Source organism: Mustelus asterias, unplaced genomic scaffold, assembly GCF_964213995.1.
Source record: "Mustelus asterias unplaced genomic scaffold, sMusAst1.hap1.1 HAP1_SCAFFOLD_980, whole genome shotgun sequence".
NCBI classification, from domain to species: Eukaryota; Metazoa; Chordata; class Chondrichthyes; order Carcharhiniformes; family Triakidae; genus Mustelus; species Mustelus asterias.
This window is the reverse complement of record NW_027590926.1, coordinates 90,319-110,826: the sequence shown is the minus strand read 5'-3', so window position 1 is coordinate 110,826 and position 20,508 is coordinate 90,319. Positions and strand designations below refer to the sequence as shown.

At 47.7% G+C, this 20,508-nt stretch overlaps 1 protein-coding gene across 1 annotated transcript; it reads right to left on the bottom strand.

Moving 5' to 3' along the window:
- Positions 1–1,408: 1,408 nt before the first annotated feature.
- LOC144487696 (putative G-protein coupled receptor 148) lies at positions 1,409–18,965 on the bottom strand. The gene is made up of 4 exons (XM_078205777.1): positions 18,913–18,965; positions 6,503–6,563; positions 3,727–3,735; positions 1,409–2,473 (listed from the first exon to the last, which is right to left on the bottom strand). Exons 1-4 carry the CDS (start codon positions 18,963–18,965, stop codon positions 1,409–1,411), a joined length of 1,188 nt encoding a protein of 395 aa, XP_078061903.1.
- Between the last annotated feature and the right edge of the window lie 1,543 nt (positions 18,966–20,508).

Below are 20,508 nucleotides of genomic sequence, written 5' to 3'. Positions count from 1 at the left end.
GAATGAAGTCAACCACCTTGACTTTTAACTCTGCTACCAACTTAGTTCTAACGGGCATAGGGAGATATAATCCTCAGTCCTGAAGAAAAATACTAATAAGCATTGATTTCGGACAAAGGAAAGGGAAGGGAAGGGAAGCATGGTGGTACAGCAGTTAGCACTACTGCGTCACAGTGCCAGGGATTCAGATTCGATTCCCGGCTTGGGTCACCTTCTGTGTGGAGTTTGCATATTCTCCCCGTGTCTGCGTGGGTTTCCTCCGGGTGCTCCGATTTCCTCTCACAATCCAAAGATGTGCCGGTTAGGTGGATTGGCCATGCAAAATTGCCCCGATGTGTCAGGGGGACTAGCTAGGGTAAATGCCTGGGGTTATGGGGATGAGGCCTGGGTGGGATTGTGGTCAGTGCAGACTTGATGGGCTGAATGGCCTCCTTCTGCACTGTAGGATTCTATGATTAAATAATAATCCGTGATAATACATGCCCTCCCCACCACCAAAATCACTCGACCTCCAAAACATCAAAATTATCCCAAAAAATTAACACAGCCACTCAAGACATCGAGACCTCCTCTACAATTACCAATCCACTCCAAACAAAAATCAAATCTAATCTTTATTATCCATTTGTAGAGATTTGTCCATCAGGATTGCTGATTGGAAACCCGGTTGTCAGATGCAGTGAAGGTTGAACCTTATGCCTTAATAGAATAAGACAAACTGAATAGGAGTGGGTGACAAAAGGTAAAGAGGTTCTGTTGCACTAAGTGGTCCGCAATGAGGACAGTGACACTTTCTGATTATATATCACCATGCTCTGTCTCTGGTCATGCATCCTCCATAAAAATTTGTTTCATGTTGAGAAACCCAGGAGAAGGAGAGAAAATGTGGTAAATCAGCACGTAAGCCAGACCAAACTTGAGCTTTAACAATCCAAAGTCCAGGTGGATTGGCCATGCTAAATTGCTCCTTAGTGTCAGGGGTATTAGTAGGGTGAACATGTGGGGCTACGGGGATATGGGTAAGATTGTTGTTGATGCAGGCTCGATGGGCTTGCAGGGATTCTATGGTTCTTTAGTGGTCTGAAAATGTAATTTTATTTTAAAATGTTTAAAAACGTTTTAAGCATTTTTTGAGCATGTTGAACTCACATGAAGGGCACTGAAACTGATAGAAATCAATAGGGTTACATCACCTGCTTCTGTGCTGCAGGTTGTGAGTCTGAAGAATTCAGAAATTTCCCACGCAGGACCTGTAAAATATTAATTTGCACTGAGCCAGGATGCACCCGACTGCTGTGCTGTGCAGAATATATATGAACTGAATAAAATCCTGCCCTCAGTACAATCTGGAAATAATAATGAGAAATATACAGCATCACAGTCACATACTTTCTCTCAATGTACTAACTTACAGTGGCCTGATTTGAGCTATGGCCTTCAAACTGAAGAATGACCGGATTGTATTTGCAATTTCTCGATATCTCAGCCCATAGACGTAAGGGAGCACTGCCTTTGGCAGCATCAGTATATTATCTGTAGACACTATGATCCAGAGAGCGGACTGGAATCCAATCAAGTGCTTCCCCAGAAGCACTCCTCCTATTACCAACATGACCAGAGGGGAGAAGTAGACAAGTAGCAACACTGAATGAATGAGATAGGTCTGTCTTGCCCTTGACTTGCTAACCCATATCCCTGATGCCTTAGTCTTGCAGTATAACATGATATAGAAGCTTGAGATCAATATTAAACATATTAGAAAATACAGTAATCCAATACCATAAGAACTTTTTAACAAATATATTCCAATTGGATTGGACAAAAGCACCAAAGGCACCACACATGTCAATAAGAAGGAGAATGGCTCCTCTTGTGTCCACAGTGTTATAACGAACAGGGCAGAAGAGCTACTGACGGAGAGAATCCATATGCAAGCGATAATCTTAATGGTCCTGGAACGGGGTAAAAGTGAGGGATAGCGAAGGGGACAACAAATGGCCACGTAAGTGTCCACCACTGTCGTAGTGATTGTCAGAATCCCATTACAATAAGCCACTGTTAGCAAGAACAAGAGAATTTCACAAACGACTTTAGGCATTCCCACACCTGCTGCATTCACAATGTCAATGAAGGTGTTCAGTATTGAATAAAACAAATCATTAACCAAAGTGTTGGCAAGTAGCAGATACCTGGTCTCCTGAAGAAGTTTGTTGTTTGAAAAGATGGCCATCAGCACCAGAGGAGTGGCCAACAGCGAGGCAAAGAGACAGACCACTGGAGGAATGATGAAAATATCCATTCCCCAGTGTGGCATATTGAGAAACCATTCCTGCAGCAGGGTATGTAAGACATGAAGCTCTGTCAGGTTGGGAGAAGTTGTGATGCATTTCACAGAAATCATTTCTTCTCCAAGATGAGACGTCTCATTATATGAATAATAATTTTCACAGTTAGATAAATTCATTCTGTGCTGCTTAAAGAAATATTCAAAATTCCAGAGTTTGGTGTCTGCTTGTATCTGGTGTAGCAATGGTTTCCAAATTCTTCAACCTATTTAATGCTGTGATTTGGGCTAAACTGAAGGGTTACAGCAGATTAGTTCTCACGCCAAATATAAGTAATAGCTGTAAACTCTCCAAACACGAAGTAAACAATTTTTTCTGCACAAATTGGCAGAAACCACTCAGCTCCTGTATGTCGCACAAACCTGGCTTTAAAGTATTGTTCAGTTCTGATTTCAAATCACACGTATAAGAGTCAGTTTTGCAGAAGGTGAAGACAGCAGAGATTCAGACTTGTTCCAGTACCATCCACAGCAGTTCTACTTACACGCCAAGCATCACTGTCCTCTTATTAATGAATTATGTAGACCCTGATCCATTTAGAGAAAAGAGGCATATGCTCATGCAACGGACCACACCATATCTGTCATTCTCCCTCAAATTGAGATTCAAGCAGAGATTCCCTCTACCTCTTTGCTGTTTTCTCTTGTGGTATTATCTCTGACTAGCTGTTTGATTTGACACTTCAGTGAGCATAGACCATGCATGGCCAATCCCAATGAACAATTACAAGTTCTGTTTACCCAGGCCAGACTCTTAATGGACATTATTTGGATCCATGGATAAAGGGAATTTGCCATGAATATAAACTGGCAGAATTGCAGGAGATTGCAATTTTGCAATTTCAGAAACAACTTTTGTAAGACCATCTCAAGAGATAATGGCATGCACCAAGGTGTGGTGAACCATCGTTGGTTACCACTGTGGGGTTATTCTAATGTTGTTGTTGGGCTAGGGTGTTCACACTGTGGGGTTGTTCTAATGTTGTTGTTGGGCTAGGGTGTTTACACTGTGGGATTAATACACCTGTGGTGGATGCTGTTATGGCACATCCCGGTCGGGCCCCGCCTCCTGGGAGAGGTATAAGACCCTCTGCTCGGGCGGGACCCCTCCAGTCTGGAATGGTGTACTCGTGTTCAAATAGTTCCATTGTTAGACAATAAAAGCCTTCAATTACCGAAGCCTTGTGTCTTGTGCTCGATTGTCGTGCATCAATTTTATTGTCTAACACGAAACTCTCGACGGAAAGGAGAGTATGGAACAAATGCTAAAGCCAGAGCGTCTGACGCTGGATCCACGTGCGGTCGGCGCCTCTAACACCTTCGACTACTGGCTGAAGTGTTTCGAGGACTACCTGGCAGCCTCTGCAGCAGTCACCACGGATAACGACAGACTCCAGGTCCTCCATGCGAGGGTAAGCGACACTGTCTACCTCGCGATTCATGCGGCCACCACTTACCCGAGGGCCTCGAGCTTTTGAAAAAGCGCTACATGAGACCTCCCAACGAGATCCACGCTCGTTACCTCCTCGCTACACGACGTCAGCAGTCAGGCGAAACCATGGAGGATTACGCCAATGAGCTCTTGCAGCTTGCCAGGGGCTGTGACTGCAAAGCTGTGTCGGCTGAGCAGTACATGTACGACCTCGCCCGAGATGCGTTTGTGGCAGGGGTAAGGTCTTCGTACATCCAGCTCAAGCTGTTGGAGAAGGGGAATCTCAACCTGACCCAAGCTATGGAGATGGCTGAAATGCTGGAGGCGGCGTCGAAGAGCTTGGCCCTGTATCTGGAGGACCACGTGGAGACAACGTGGCAGGAGCAGTCACAAATCCCTCCTCGCCCCACGGGCTCGCGCTCCCATATCGACCCGACGACGGCGGCAGCCCCAGGCGGCCCGCGGTGCTATTTCTGCGGAGGAGCCAAGCATCCACGGCAAAAGTGTCCTGCTAAAGCGGTGGTCTGTAATCAATGCGGTAAAAAGGGGCACTACGCGAAAGTCTGCAGATCGAAGCCCAAGAACGGCAGTGCAGCCTGTGACCCTCCAGAACGGAGATCATCTCCATCGACGTCGCAGTACCCACGAGGTCCGTCACGTGCGAGCCCAGGATGACGCCATTGTGGTTGGCGGAGTCGGAGGAGGATGACCACCAGGAGTCGCTACGCTTGGCGCCCTCAACCATGTGCGATTCATGGGGGCGGCCATTTTGGTCGACGACGACCAGGAGCGACCAGCAGGGGTCCTCAGCATCGACCTCAGCTGCCTGCAGTGACGTCCAAGGGCCAACGGTGGCGTCGATCACCCTGGACCAGGCTAAGCACCACAGGCTTGACTGTTCAATGATGAACATTAAGGTAAATGGTCGTACTGTTTATTGTCTGTTTGACAGCGGGAGCACTGAGAGCTTTATTCACCCTGACACTGTAAAGAGGTGTGGACTCCGGGTTCTACCTGCCAAACAGACAATTTCTATGGCATCACGGTCCCGGTCTGTACCGATCCAAGGACGTTGTGTGGTAACTCTGAAAGTGCAGGGCACAATTTACGAGCGATACAGGCTCCTTGTGTTGCCGCATCTTTGCGCGCCAATTCTCCTTGGACTAAACTTTATGGTCCACATGAAGAGTGTGATCCTACAGTACGGTGGGCCACTCCCTTCGCTGACAGTAGGGGACCAGCCGCAGCCTCCAAATTGTCCAAAGCGCCCCGCATGCAATCTTTCCACACTAAAGATCACCACACCCTCTTTATTTAAGAATCTGGTACCAGGCTGCAAGCCCATCGCTACTAAAAGTAGGCGTTACAGCGCTGAAGATCGGATCTTCATCAGATCTGAGGTTCAGCGGCTCCTCAAAGAAGGGATCATACAGCCCAGCGTTAGTCCGTGGAGAGCACAGGTCGTGGTGGTTAAGAGCGGGAACAAACCCCGGATGGTCATTGACTACAGTCAGACCATTAATCGATACACGCAGCTGGAAGCGTATCCTCTCCCACGCATATCTGATATGGTCAATCAGATTGCGCAGTACCGGGTGTTCTCCACCATAGACCTTAAGTCCGCCTACCACCAACTCCCCATCTGCCCAGAGGACCGACATTACACGGCTTTTGAGGCGGATGGTCGTCTGTATCAGTTTCTTAGGGTTCCATTTGGTGTCACCAATGGGGTCTCGGTCTTCCAGCGTGCTATGGACCGAATGGTGGACCAGAACGGGCTGCGGGCTACCTTCCCGTACCTGGATAATGTCACCATCTGCGGCCATGATCAGCAGGACCATGACACAAATCTCCAGAACTTTTTGCGCACTGCATCTCGCCTGAATCTGACCTACAACAGGTCATTGTTTTAGATAGTGTGGAGGAGTGTGCCTCTCCAGGGGTAAGACACAGTGATCAGGTCACTGGCACACAGTCAGGCTCTGTGGCCCGGAAAGGGAAGAGAGGGGTTAGGAGAGCGATAGTGGTGGGGGATGCGTCAGTTAGAGGGACAGACAGGCGATTCTGTGGGGGCGAACGGGACTCCAGGATGGTAGTCTGCCTACCTGGTGCTGGGGTCACGGATGTCTCCGAGCGGATAGGAGGCATTTTAAAAGGGGAAGATAAAGAAACGGATGTCATTATACACATTGGTGGAAATGACGTAGATAGGAAGAGTAGGGGGGTCCTAAGAGAGCAATTCAGGGAGTTGGGAAATAGGTTAAAAAGTAGGGTCACTAGGGTGGCCATCTCTGGGCTGCTCCCAATGCCTCGTGCCAGTGAGGATAAGAATAGGGAGTTGGTTCAAATGAATGCCTGGCTAAAGGACTGGTCCAGGAGGGAGGGCTTTATTTTCATAGACCAATGGGAGGTTTTCAGGAGAGGATGGCACCTGTACAAGAGGGAGGGGTCACAACTAAGTTGGAAGGGCACAAATATCCTGGCTGGGAGCTTTGCTAATGCAGTTCGGGGGGGTTTAAACTAGTATGGCAGGGGGGTGGGGATCAAACTATTAGGCCTATAAGTGTGGTGGCTGGGGACGAGCTTGGGGCTGGGACAAGGCTGGCAAAGAAGAAGAGCACTCTGGGGGAGGACGACCTCACTGAGCCTGGGGGTCTGGAGTGCTTATACTTCAATGCAAGGAGCGTAGCAGGTAAAACAGACGAACTTGGGGCCTTAATGCGCACGAGGAATTTGGATGTGGTTGCGGTGACAGAGACTTGGTTGAAAGAGGGACAGGACTGGCAGCTGAATATTCCAGGGTACAAGTGTTTTAGGCGAGACAGAGGAGGGGCCAAAAGAGGTGGGGGAGTAGCGGTATTGGTTGGAGAGCATATTACAGCGGTGCAGAGGGAGGACAATTCGGAGGAGTCGTGTAGCGAGTCACTCTGGGTGGAGCTTCGAAACAGGAAAGGCGCAGTCACTATGTTGGGGGTGTACTACAGGCCCCCCAACAGCCCAAGAGAAGTGGAAGAATGGACATGTCAGGAGATACTGGATAGGTGCAGGAAATATAGGGTTGTTGTAGTGGGAGACTTCAATTTCCCTGGTATAGACTGGAAATCGCTGAGGGCAGGGACTCTGGATGGTGAGGCATTTGTAAAATGTGTACAGGAGGGTTCGTTGGAACAATATGTGGACAGCCCAACTAGAGAGGGGGCTATACTGGACCTGGTACTGGGGAATGAGCCCGGTCAGGTCTTCAAAGTTTTGGTTGGGGAACATGTGGCAAATAGTGACCACAATTCTGTTAGCTTTAGGATAGTGATGGAAAAGGATAAGTGGTGTCCCAAGGGTAAGGTGTTGGATTGGGGGAAGGCTAACTTTATTGGGATCAGGCAGAAATTGGCAGCTCTTGATTGGGAGAGGCTGTTTGAGGGTAAATCCACATCTGGTATGTGGCAGTCTTTTAAGGAACGGTTGTTAGGGCTACAGGACAAGCATGTGCCTGTAAAAAAGAAGGATAGGAAGGGTAGGATTAGAGAACCGTGGATAACCAGGGAAATTGAGGGACTGGTCAAAAGGAAAAGAGAGGCGTATGTTAGGTCCAAGCAGCTAAAAACGGAGGGAGCTCTGGAGGAGTATAATGAAAGTAGGAAAATACTCAAACGGGGAATTAGAAGAGCAAAAAGGGGTCACGAAATGTTCTTGGCAGACAGGATTAAGGAGAATCCCAAGGCATTTTATTCATACGTTAGGAACAAAAGGGTTGTTAGGGAAAAAATCGGACCTCTCAGGGACAAAAGTGGGGACTTATGCTTGGAGCCCAAAGAGGTAGGGGAGATCCTAAATGAATACTTTGCGTCGGTATTCACAAAGGAGAGGGATGTGTTGACTGGGAGTGTCTCGGAGGGGAGTGTTGAACCGTTGGAGAAAATCTCCATTACAAAGGAGGAAGTGTTAGGTTTGTTAGAGAATATAAAGACTGACAAATCCCCAGGGCCTGATGGAATCTATCCAAGGCTGCTCAGGGAGACGAGAGGTGAAATCGTTGGGCCTCTGACGCAAATCTTTGTCTCGTCATTGGACACAGGTGAGGTCCCAGAGGATTGGAGGATAGCCAATGTGGTCCCGTTATTTAAGAAGGGTAGGAAGGATAACCCGGGTAATTATAGGCCGGTGAGCTTGACGTCCGTGGTGGGGAAGTTGTTGGAGAAGATTCTTAAAGATAGGATGTATGCGCATTTAGAAAGGAATAAACTCATTAACGATAGTCAACATGGTTTTGTGAGAGGGAGGTCATGCCTCACGAACCTGGTGGTGTTTTTTGAAGAAGTGACCAAAATGGTTGACGAAGGAAGGGCCGTGGATGTTGTCTATATGGACTTTAGTAAAGCATTTGACAAAGTCCCTCATGGTAGGCTAGTGAAAAAGGTTGGATCCCATGGGATAAAGGGGGAGGTGGCTAGATGGGTGGAGAACTGGCTTGGTCATAGAAGACAGAGGGTGGTAGTGGAAGGGTCTTTTTCCGGCTGGAGGCCTGTGACTAGTGGTGTACCGCAGGGCTCTGTATTGGGACCTCTGCTGTTTGTGATTTATATAAATGATCTGGAAGAAGGAGTAACTGGGGTGATCAGTAAGTTTGCGGACGACACAAAACTGGCAGGACTTGCAGATAGTGAGGAACATTGTCAGAGGCTACAGAAGGATATAGATAGGCTGGAAATTTGGGCAAGGAAATGGCAGATGGAGTTCAATCCTGATAAATGCGAAGTGATGCATTTTGGTGGGAATAATGTAGGGAGGAGCTACACGATAAATGGAAGAACCATAAAGGGTGTAGAGACGCAGAGGGACCTGGGTGTGCAAGTCCACAGATCTTTGAAGGTGACGTCACAGGTGGAGAAGGTGGTGAAGAAGGCATATGGCATGCTTGCCTTGATAGGACGGGGCATAGAGTATAAAAGTTGGGGTCTGATGTTGCAGATGTATAGAACGTTGGTTCGGCCGCATTTGGAATACTGCGTCCAGTTCTGGTCGCCACACTACCAGAAGGACGTGGAGGCTTTGGAGAGAGTACAGAGGAGGTTTACCAGGATGTTGCCTGGTATGGAGGGGCTTGGTTATGAGGAGAGATTGGGGAAACTGGGGTTGTTCTCCTTGGAAAGACGGAGGATGAGGGGAGACTTAATAGAGGTGTATAAAATTATGAAAGGCATAGATAGGGTGAACGGTGGGATGCTTTTCCCCGGGTCGGTGGTGACGTTCACGAGGGGTCATAGGTTCAAGGTGAAGGGGGGGAGGTTTAACACAGATATCAGAAGGACATATTTCACACAGAGGGTCGTGGGGGCCTGGAATGTGTTGCCGGGCAAGGTGGTGGAGGCGGACACACTGGGAACGTTTAAGACTTATCTAGACAGCTATATGAACGGAGTGGGAATGGAGGGATACAAAAGAGTGGTCTAGTTTGGACCAGGGAGCGGCGCGGGCTAATTGTTCCTTGTTTCTCGTTTCAAGGCTTCATTCTATGATCATCTTGCTGGTGCCAGTACAGAGTGAGACTGCGGATAGTTGGGAACCTGTCTCGGGGGCAGGGAATTCATATGGTGTTCGTGGAAGTGGAAATGACTAGGGTTGGGAAGCATTTTCCGATCGGGGCCATTGTGATCTCCTGGACTCGTTTCGATCGCCGCAGGGGGTCGGAGAGGAATTTCCCAGATTTTTTTTCCCCATATTGGCCCTGGGGTTTTTCACTCTGGGTTTTCGCCTCTCCCTGGAGATCACATGGTCTGGAATGGGGGGGTGGGGGTAAGTTAATAGGTTGTAATGAACAAAGCATCGTAGCTGTGAGGGACAGCTCGGTGGATAGGATATTGGTATGTAGATAGGCTGGAAAATTGGGCGGGGATCCTGGATTCAGGATTCAATCCTGGACCGGGGAGCGGCGCGGGCTTGGGGGGCCGAAGGGCCGGTTCCTGTGCTGTATTGTTCTTTGTTCTTTGTTCTTTGTTCTACAACAGGGAGAAGTGTGTATTCCGTACGCGCCGGTTAGCCATCCTGGGATACGTAGTGGAAAACGGGGTCATTGGCCCTGATCCCGACCGTATGCGCCCCCTTGCTGAACTTCCTTTGCCCGCTAGCGCAAAAGCACTGAGGAGATGCCTAGGCTTCTTCTCCTATTATGCGCAGTGGGTCCCCAACTACGCGGACAAAGCCCGTCCGCTTATTAAGTCCACGACTTTTCCACTCACGCCAGAGGCCCAATTGGCCTTCAAGGCATTGAAAAGCGACATTGCGAAAGCCACGATGCACGCGGTGGATGAATCCATTCCTTTTCAGGTGGAAAGTGATGCATCTGATTTCGCCCTAGCCGCCACACTAAACCAGGCAGGCAGGCCCGTCGCGTTTTTTTCCCGCACCCTTCAAGGTCCCGAAATTCGGCATTCAGCGGTGGAAAAGGAGGCTCAGGCTATTGTGGAGGCCGTCAGACACTGGCGCCATTACCTGGCGGGGAAGCGGTTCACCCTGATCACGGACCAGCGGTCCGTGGCGTTTATGTTCAATAATACGCAGAGGGGCAAGATCAAGAATGACAAGATCTTGCGGTGGAGAATTGAGCTCTCCACCTATAATTACGATATTATGTATCGTCCAGGGAAACTCAATGAGCCCTCGGATGCCCTCTCGCGCGGAACATGCGCTACTATGCAGGAGGACCGCTTGAATGCCCTCCATAATGACCTGTGCCATCCTGGGGTCACTCGGCTCTACCTCTTCATCAAAGCCCGCAATCTGCCCTACTCGGTGGAGGATGTCAGGTCAGTGACAAGGAGCTGTCGGATTTGCACGGAATGCAAACCGCACTTTTACCGACCTGACCGGGCACATTTGGTCAAGGCCACTCGCCCCTTCGAGAGGCTGAGTGTGGATTTTAAGGGCCCCCTTCCCTCAACAGACCGGAACGTGTACTTTCTTAACATCATAGACGAGTACTCCCGGTTCCCATTTGTTGTCCCCTGTGCGGACACGTCGACTGCCACGGTGATCAAGGCATTCCGTGATCTTTTTACCCTGTTCGGGTACCCCAGCTATATACATAGCGACAGGGGCTCGTCGTTCATGAGTAACGACTTGAGGCAATTCCTGCTCTCATACGGGATTGCCTCTAGTAGAACCACGAGTTACAACCCTAGGGGCAATGGACAGGTGGAGAGAGAGAATGCTACAGTCTGGAAGGCTGTCCTATTGGCGCTGAAGTCCAAAGGCCTTCCAGCCTCCCATTGGCAGGAGGTCCTCCCAAATGCGCTTCACTCCATTCGCTCCCTCCTGTGTACGGCAACCAATGCTACTCCCCACGAGAGGATGTTCTCATTCCCTCGGAAGTCGTCCTCGGGGATATCTTTACCAGCCTGGTTGACGTACCCAGGACCCGTCCTTCTGCGGCGACATGTAAGGGCCCGCAAGTCCGACCCCTTGGTCGAACAGGTCCACCTCCTCCACGCCAACCCTCAGTATGCCTATGTGGCATATCCTGACGGGCGAGAGGACACAGTCTCGATCCGAGACCTGGCGCCCGCAGGGGACGTAGCAACTCCTGTCGCTCCCATACCCCCAGTGACGAATCCCCTATCTCTTATTTCTCCCCCGGACGTGGCGCGGTCAGCACCGGGACCAGTGCATAACAGTTATACTCCACTGTACAGCTTGCCTGAGACTCGGAGATCGGCGCCATCGCAGAATGTACCGGGATCCCCTGCACTACCGCTTCATCAGGGTCAACCGGCCCGTGAGTCCTCGAGGGGACAGCCGGACGCTGTTTTGGAGAGAACACCACCGCAAGCACCTGCTCCGGTGTCACAGCCGGTATTGAGGAGGTCACAACGACGGTGCGGTCCTCCAGACCGTCTGGACTTGTAGATTGTTGATTTTTTTCATATATATAGTCTGTTTTCGCACCCCGCCGGCCTTTGTTCTCAAAGGAGGGGTGAATGTGGTGAACCATCGTTGGTTACCACTGTGGGGTTGTTCTAATGTTGTTGTTGGGCTAGGGTGTTTACACTGTGGGATTAATACACCTGTGGTGGTTGCTGTTGTGGCACATCCCAGTCGGGCCCCGCCTCCTGGGAGAGGTATAAGACCCTCTGCTCGGGCGGGACCCCTCCAGTCTGGAATGGTGTACTCGTGTTCAAATAGTTCCATTGTTAGACAATAAAAGCCTTCAATTACCGAAACCTTGTGTCTTGTGCTCGATTGTCGTGCATCACAAGGTATTGGATAAACCCAGGCTGAAAGATGCTGTTGCGCTGAAAATGGGTGTCCAAGGCCTTCATGGCATTTCACAACCAGTGGCACTGAAAGACATTGGCCAAAAATCTCCCAACCCACCCGCTGCAGGAATCATAAAAGGCAAAGCAGAAAATTCAGCAGTCCATTTAAAAGTCCGTGGAGCACAGGCAGGAATTTCCAATCTTGGATACGCGTGATCGGAGAATCCCGTCTATTGTTTACCTTTTTTCTTCTTTATTCTTTCCTGGGATATGGGCGTCACTGGCTGACCAGCATTTATTGCCTATCCCTGCGAGCATTTAAGAGTCCACCACATTGCTCTGGGTCTGGAGTCAGACCAGGTAAGGATGGCAGATTTCCTTCCCTAAAGGACCTGATTGATGATAAATTATCACAGGGCTTTCTGCATGTATTTTTAGTTCGACTGGCCTATGGATGTCAGCATTTGAAGGTAGCAGCTCTCCACCAAACTCTCAAGGGCAATTCAGGATGGGTAATAAAAGATAACCTAGCCTGTGATGGACACATCCCATGAACAAATGTCAGTGGTTTCCTCCCCTGCATGGAGGATCTTGAAGTTGTATTTGTAATAATGTCAATGGATTTGTACTTATCTCTTAATTGGTTTGGACATTTATTGAGGCTGCTCACTAACTGATGCATTACTCTGATGAAACAATCACTGCCCCAGCTAACATATGAATTTCTAAAACAAGGGACCAGAATGAACTGAGAGAAGGCGATTGTCCAGAATGAGTGGGATATGACAACCAGCCATGTCAGGTGCAAACTCATTACTCAGATATGCAAAGGAGGCCAGGAATATTGTAGCATAACATGTCAGCTCAGACATAACCTGACCACAATCAACTGAGCTGAACTGTTAATGACTGATCTGACAGAGATACAGTGAGATGTGTTCAAAAGGAGAATTTGGTACAATACAAGTACCCTCAAATGGCAAAATCTTCCCTAATGTTACTTGGTGTCTGTGGTTAACAAACTGGGTAGGATATCGTACAAAGAGGCTAATACAAATGGAAAAACAAGTGAAAATCCAGCAGTTATAAAGTAGCAAAGGGATGCAAATAAAGTTATAACAGCTATAATATAGAATACAAAAAGACTAATAAGAGTAACATAAGCATTTTTATAACTGCAGTAAGAAAGGTAAAGTGGCTAAGGGAAATGTAGGCGCATTCAAAACAGATGCGGTTGATATTGTAATCACCAATGAGGAAATTACACACTTGTTAAATGATGGCTTTGCATTATTTCCCCAGCACAGAAAAGGGATAAAATGCCACCATACAAACCAAACTGAAAATAAATAAAAGAGGATGAACTTAAAGGATTCAAAGTAAGTTACAAAAAATAGTAATTGGGAAACTAATGAGACCCAAGGCAGCACAATCTCCAATACCTTTAACTTCAGGATATTGAGGATAATAAGTAGAAGCAATTGTAGATGTGTTAGTCATAATCTTCCAAGACTCTCCTGTTTAAGGAATTGTGCTGTTGGGTAACTGCAGACATGTCCATTGAATGTCAATTGTGGACTAAGTTATTAAGTTTATTTATTAGTCACAAGGCTTACATTAACACTGCAAGTAAGTTACTGTGAAATTCCCCTAGTCGCCACACTCCGGCGCCTATTCGGGTCAATGTACCTAACCAGCACATCTTTCAGACTGTAGGAGGAAACCAGAGCACCCAGAGGAAACCCACGCAGACACAGGGAGAATGTGCAAACTCCACACGAACCTGGGACCCTGGTGCTATGAGGCAGCAGTGCTAACCACTGTGCCACTACGCCACCCATCCCTCCCCTATTAGAATCTGTTATTAGTGACAGAATGATTGACCAACTGGACAATCTTGAGCTGATCAGAAAGAGTCAGCATGAATTTGTAGTAGGTCAATCTTATTTGGCTAACCTAATTGAATTATTGTTCATTAACATGGTGAATGCAGGTCTTTCTAATGGATATTGTCTTAATGGACTTAGAAGGGCACTCTGCACAAGACATTGTTAGCAAAAATTGTGACATGGGTTGGAAATTGGTTGGAAGGTAGCAAACAGAGTAGTGACAAAGGGTATATTCTCTCATTGACAAGATATGACAAATACTATTCCCCAAGAATTTATAAGGGGACTTTAGCTTTTACCCATATTTATCAATGGCTTGAATGAAGGAATGGAGAGTTGTATATCCAAGTTTGCAGATGACACTAAATCAGGAAGTATAATAAGTATTGCAAATGGAACTGAAGTTACAAAGGGCCATGGACAGAATAAGTGAATGGGCCAAACTGTGGCAAATGGAGTTTACAGTGGAGAAGTGTGAGGTCATCCAATTTGGACCCAAGAAAGATAAATCAGAATATTGTTTAAATGGTTAGAAACTAGGAACTGCGAAGAAATAAAGAGATTTTCGTGATGATGCGCATAAATCACTCAAACATAGTGGGCAGGTACAAAAATAAATCAAAGACTTGATGGAATATTGGCCTTTTATACAAGTACAAAATCAGAAGAGTTTATGCTCCAGCTTTGGTCAGACCCCATCTGTGTGTTTGCTGTTGGCCACTGCACAATTATATAGAATTATTCCATTCCAATTCCCATCCTGCACCTAGTGGTGCACTAAGGCAGACTTTTGTCTGTTTCCATAGCTAGTCTTCCTGGAACAGGTCACTATTCGGTCATCAGAGATGTATAGCTTCAAGGCTGCCACTTCACATCCAGCAGAGTTGACCAGGAGTCTCTACTGTTCTTACCGCCTGCAATTGGCATGTTTGGAAGGATTTTGCCGGTTGGCACTCAACCTATTTGGCCACATTATGAAAGCACCTTTCTTGGCATCAAGTCCAGGCGTGGGACTCAAACCCAGAGCTTCTGGCTCAGAGGCCGGGATGCTATCCACTATGTTACAAGACCACCTCTATCAAAGTGCAGGTTAAAGGGTTAAATTTTGAGGACAAGTTACATAAAACGATTCCAAATCTTTCGAGGTAATATTTGAGGACTGCTGGTGCTCATTGAGCGAGGAATTAGGTGCACAGATGGTGTAGTGGATGGCTTATCTAAGCTGAATGGACCAAAATTAACTAATGCAGACATAGCTCATGTACCAGAGTAGCTGAGTAAACATCACTAAGTGAGGGTTATTTTAATTGCAGGCAAATTAATGTGCTTTAGTGCTGCAGGACCAGTTCACTGAAATTACTCCTACTTCTAGATCTACAAGCTGATCATGAATGATGCAGTGGGCATCATCGTGGGCGGGCCTGGAAAGTTTGGTGGGCCGTCATCCACCACTGTCGAAATTTTCCCATCCCACTCACAGCGATGAGTGGGATGGGAGCCGGCAAATGGACTCAGCCATTAAATAGTTCATTTATTGGTTAAATATATATGCCATTTATAAAGCACCCCACCCCACCCAGCAGCACCCCACCCAGCAGCACCCCACCCAGCAGCACCCCACCCAGCAGCACCCCACCCAGCAGCACCCCACCCAGCAGCACCCCACCCAGCAGCACCCCACCCAGCAGCACCTCACCCAGCAGCACCTCACCCAGCAGCACCCCACCCAGCAGCACCCCACCCAGCAGCACCCCACCCAGCAGCACCCCACCCAGCAGCACCTCACCCAGCAGCACCCCACCCAGCAGCACCCCACCCAGCAGCACCCCACCCAGCAGCACCCCACCCAGCAGCACCCCACCCAGCAGCACCTCACCCAGCAGCACCCCACCCAGCAGCACCCCACCCAGCAGCACCCCACCCAGCAGCACCCCCAGTGCTAACACAATCCAAGATCCAAAGAATAATGCGACAAGAATTTAAATTTTATGTGATGTTGGCCTCTTAAACACGATCATACCTATTCGTGCAGCTTATGACAGCAGAAAACATTGATACTGTAAAACCCTGACAATAGCGCTTGGATTACAACTCAGTGATACAGGTCCAGAGGGTTCCAGACTCAGCTGCACTGCATTCACTCACCTCAACTGGGGCTGAATTAGCTTCAGTCTCCCCAGATGAGAGCGGGGAAAATCAGCCAGAAACCAGTCCCCACTGCACCACAATTTTGTAATTCTGTTGGCAAATAAGTGTGGGTGAGCAGCAAGTTGAGAACAGGAGCTGCTGACCCTCACAGTCTGGGTTTACAGTGGAAGGATGGCACCTTGAGCTGGGACATCAGAGGCCTGGGTATCAGTTAGCAGGTGAGGAGTTAAAAACATTGAGAGAACAGGGAGAGAAAAATGCTTTCTTAACGAAGCGTTGCCTGTGATAGTTCAGCTGAAATAATTACAGAGTCATGTCCCAAACCTTTACTGCTGGTATCAAATACTGGGAAACAGTGGATAACCCATCAGTAATTTCCCATTCTGAACACATGGTGAGCAAGGATTGCCTTGGCAACTCAAACTCTTTAATACAATCTCATTCTCTCACCTAAAACAGCAGTGTGCTGGAAGAACTGGAGCTTTCAGGATTGAGGCCGGATGGCATGGTGGTGCAGTGGTTAGCACTGCTGCCTCACAGCTCCAGCAACCTGGCCTTGGGTAACTGTCTGTGTGCAGTTTGCATGTTCTCCCAGATCAGCCATGATTATAATTGAATGGTGGAGCAGCCTCGATCAGCTGAACAGTCCCATGCTCCTTTGACTAATTTTACCATCATAATACATATCAAGAACCTCAAATGCTCTCACCCAGAACACTACCTACATTTTATGGGAGTGAAATCCACCTTGAGGAACACTGAAGTCAATGGAAAAGGAAATTTAGTGGAGTGTGAACCAAGTTACCAATCTGCTATTGCACAACATGAAATTTGCTCACACTAAGATTTTCCTGCGAGTTTATTATTATTATCAGAGACAAAATCCTTGTTCAAAAGTTTATTTATTAGTGTCACAAGTGGGCTTACATTAATACTGCAATGAAGTTATTGTGAAAATTCCCTAATCGCCACACTCCAGTGCTTGTTCGGGTACACTGAGGGAGAATTTAGCATGGCCAATGTACCTAACCAGCACGTCTTTCAGACTGTGGGAGGAAACCAGAGCGCCCGGAGGAAACCCACGCAGACATGAGGAGGACGTGTAGACTCCACACAGTCAGTGACGCAAGCCAGGAATCGAACCCGGGTCCCTGGCGCTGTGAGTCAGCAGTGCTAACCACTGTACCAATCTTTGTTAAACTCTATTCCTGGCTCTCTAGCCATGTTATTTTGTAATTTCCTGTTGAGAGCTGACAAAATGTAAATTACTACTTTATTTCCCTTCTCTAATCCTGAGACACCGAGGCAAACCATGGCATGCCACTGTTAACTCCAGCTGAGATCAGCACACACCAAGGATTGAACTTCTTTAGTTTCCTAGTCTATACAATACCACACCAGTTAATTTATTTATTCACTGCGCCAATCTGGATGGACTCCAAGTTCAGGATTCCAGATCAAATTGCTTTTGATATAAACCCAGTCTCTTTGAAGATTGTACTTCAAAGATGGGCTGACCCCACAATCTCTTCCTTCCAGTGGTGAGTGCCACTCCTTCCTGCAGGGTGGACAGAATCCCACAATCCTCCCCATGTCAGCAATATATATTCTGGTCGACAATGCTGTAATGGGCTGAGAATTAAGTCTCTTCTCCCTATTTGTTACAGTTTACTGGCTTACAAAGTGGACTAAGAAATGTTAGGAGAGTGTACTGAGAAGAAGGTGTTTGCCTTGTCAATATCAGCAGCAGAAGTTTCTAAGCTCTTACTTGTGAAGTTGTTAATGGCATCTAGATTGTCTTATTAAACACCATCTTCACCAAAGTTGTGTAAGTCAGCTGAAGTAAGGATTTACAACCATCAGCAATTATACTGATCCTACCATTTTACCAGGTGGCTCATTTGAAAGCAGCAGGGAATACAAGTGTATCTCTGAAAAAGATTTACGGCCGAGCTTGAGCGAGATCAGAAAGAAGATCCTACCCAAGGTCAATGGACATTTCTGTTGTCCGCCCCTCGCAAGCTCCGGTTCCGTGGCAGGCAGGGTGGTAAAATCCCGGCGAACATGTGGTTTACCCCACCCTCCAGGAATCTGCTGCAAGCTCTCTCAAACATGTTACCTCTCCAGTGGGGAGCGGGTTAAAAGTCTGTGAATGTAATAGGAGTCCCCCAACCCCACACTCAGTCTCTGCCAATCAAACAATCACCCGTGACGGGCATTCGGCCTCTGATATTCGGGTAGGCGTTCTCCAAGGCGGCCTTCGTGACACACGACAGCGCAGAGTCGCTGAGCAGAAACTGATAGCCAAGTTCCGCACACACGAGGACGGCCTCAACCGGGATATTGGGTTCATGTCACACTATCTGTAACCCCCACAGAGTTTCACTGGCTGTCTTGTCTGGAGACAATACACATCTTTTTAGCCTGTCTTGATGCTCTCTCCACTCACATTGTTTTGTTTCTTAAAGACTTGATTAGTTGTAAGTATTCGCATTCCAACCATTATTCATGTAAATTGAGTCTGTGTCTTTATATGCCCTGTTTGTGAACAGAATTCCCACTCACCTGAAGAAGGGGCTTGCAGCTCCGAAAGCTTGTGTGGCTTTTGCTACCAAATAAACCTGTTGGACTTTAACCTGGTGTTGTTAAACTTCTTACTGTGTTTACCCCAGTCCAACGCCGGCATCTCCACATCAAGAAATGAATGCCAGCTGAGGGAGTGGAGATGAGAACAGGCTACTCTGAGACCGATTAGAGCAGTGAAGAGGATTTTCAGCAGACACAACCTCCAGCTTAGGAGAGGGCCAAAGAACCACAGGGAGAGAGGCTGCAAGGAGAAGAAGGCATTACCAAGAGATCTGAAGTACTGCCTGTTGTATGATATTGTATGTGCCTGCAGCCATTGTAAAGGTGCTTGGCAGAGCAAGAGTTAATGAGGGACTTGAAAGTAGCACCACCAACGTTATGATGTACAGAGTCACATGGTAATAGACTGAGAGAACAACCTAGAGAGAACTTGGATGGGAGAAGCAGCACCATGCATGGCAGTAACTCAGATCTGAGCAGAGTTAAATAGTACCAATAGATAATTTGTATTTAAACATACAAGATCTCATTAATGAAATACCACACAAACCCATGACACAACATGGTGGCAGCAATAGGATGGAATGTGGCATTTAGAAGATGAACCCAGAACATTGCCCCAAAATATGAAAGAAGGCTGACTGGACAGATTTGCATCGAAGAAGAAAAATTGAAGAAACAGTTGAAGAAGCCTTACCAGAGACTTACAAGTTGAGGAATCCACCAGTGAGTTGAGGTCCATTGCAAGACCCTGAGTGATGCAGAGTCAAAGAACCTGGTTAGATCACAAGACAGGTGAGCAAAACTTGCATTATAGAAGAGGTGGCAGTCCCAGAGGCTCAGCATATCCAGAGGGCAGCTGGAGGAAAGCTGAAACACCAACCGACACCATGTGACACAAGTTGGCCAAATTAAAGTTAACAAAAATTTAAAACTTTCAGCATTAACACAAAAAGAGGAAGACAGCTGCAAGTTCAAAAAAAAGCTGCAGAAATAAAATACAGACAGAGCAGAGAAAAGAAGAAAATCTGCAGAGTTTAAAGGAAGAAACCACCACAGCCTTCTAAAAGTTAAAGCAAAACAGCCATGATCATGGAGATCCTGTCAAAACCCAAAGAAGGTGTGGGAAAATCAGAAACAAAGGCCTGAATTTTCAGGATGGTGAGCGCTCAGCACCCATCTTTCTGACAGTTGACAGTATAGGCCCACTGCCATTTCACACTCAATTGAGCTCTGATTTGCAGCACCCACAACTTCTGTCAGCACTTGGATGGAAGTCCCGCCTTTGAGAGCTGTCGGACACTTGGATTGGCTGACATTTCTCCAGCACATCCAGGCACAGCGCTCCAGTGGCCTGAAGAGGTACTGCAGTGTTGTGCCTGAGACAAAATCCTGGGATTGTACCTCAGGTAAGTACCTGAGAGAAGGTTAGGGGATGCCCTGGGGGAGGGTGGGCTAGAATACTCCAGTCTGTGAGGGGAAGGTGCTCCCAATCTAAAAGGGCCTGCCAATTGAGGTGCCCCCCAGCTTCCCCCCCCAATATCGAGAACTTCTTCAGTTTCCCACATTCAGTCATCAGGCAGCCACCAGCCTAAAAATTGAGGCTAGGCGGGGACAGACCATTAAACGACCACTTAATATGCCTTAATATTGGCCAAGGTGGACTTCCCATCCAAAGCCCTGCCTGCCCCATCATAAAATCGGACCAGAGTCAGAGTGGGCAGGGTCCCAGAGGGAATCCCATCCAATCTATTTTACACTCCCCTTCCTCCCCCCACCTCCCCAGCTCAGAATCCAACAGGCAGGGAGCGCAAAATTATGATCAAAGAAACTGCCAGGCCTGAGTGAAGAAAAATGGTC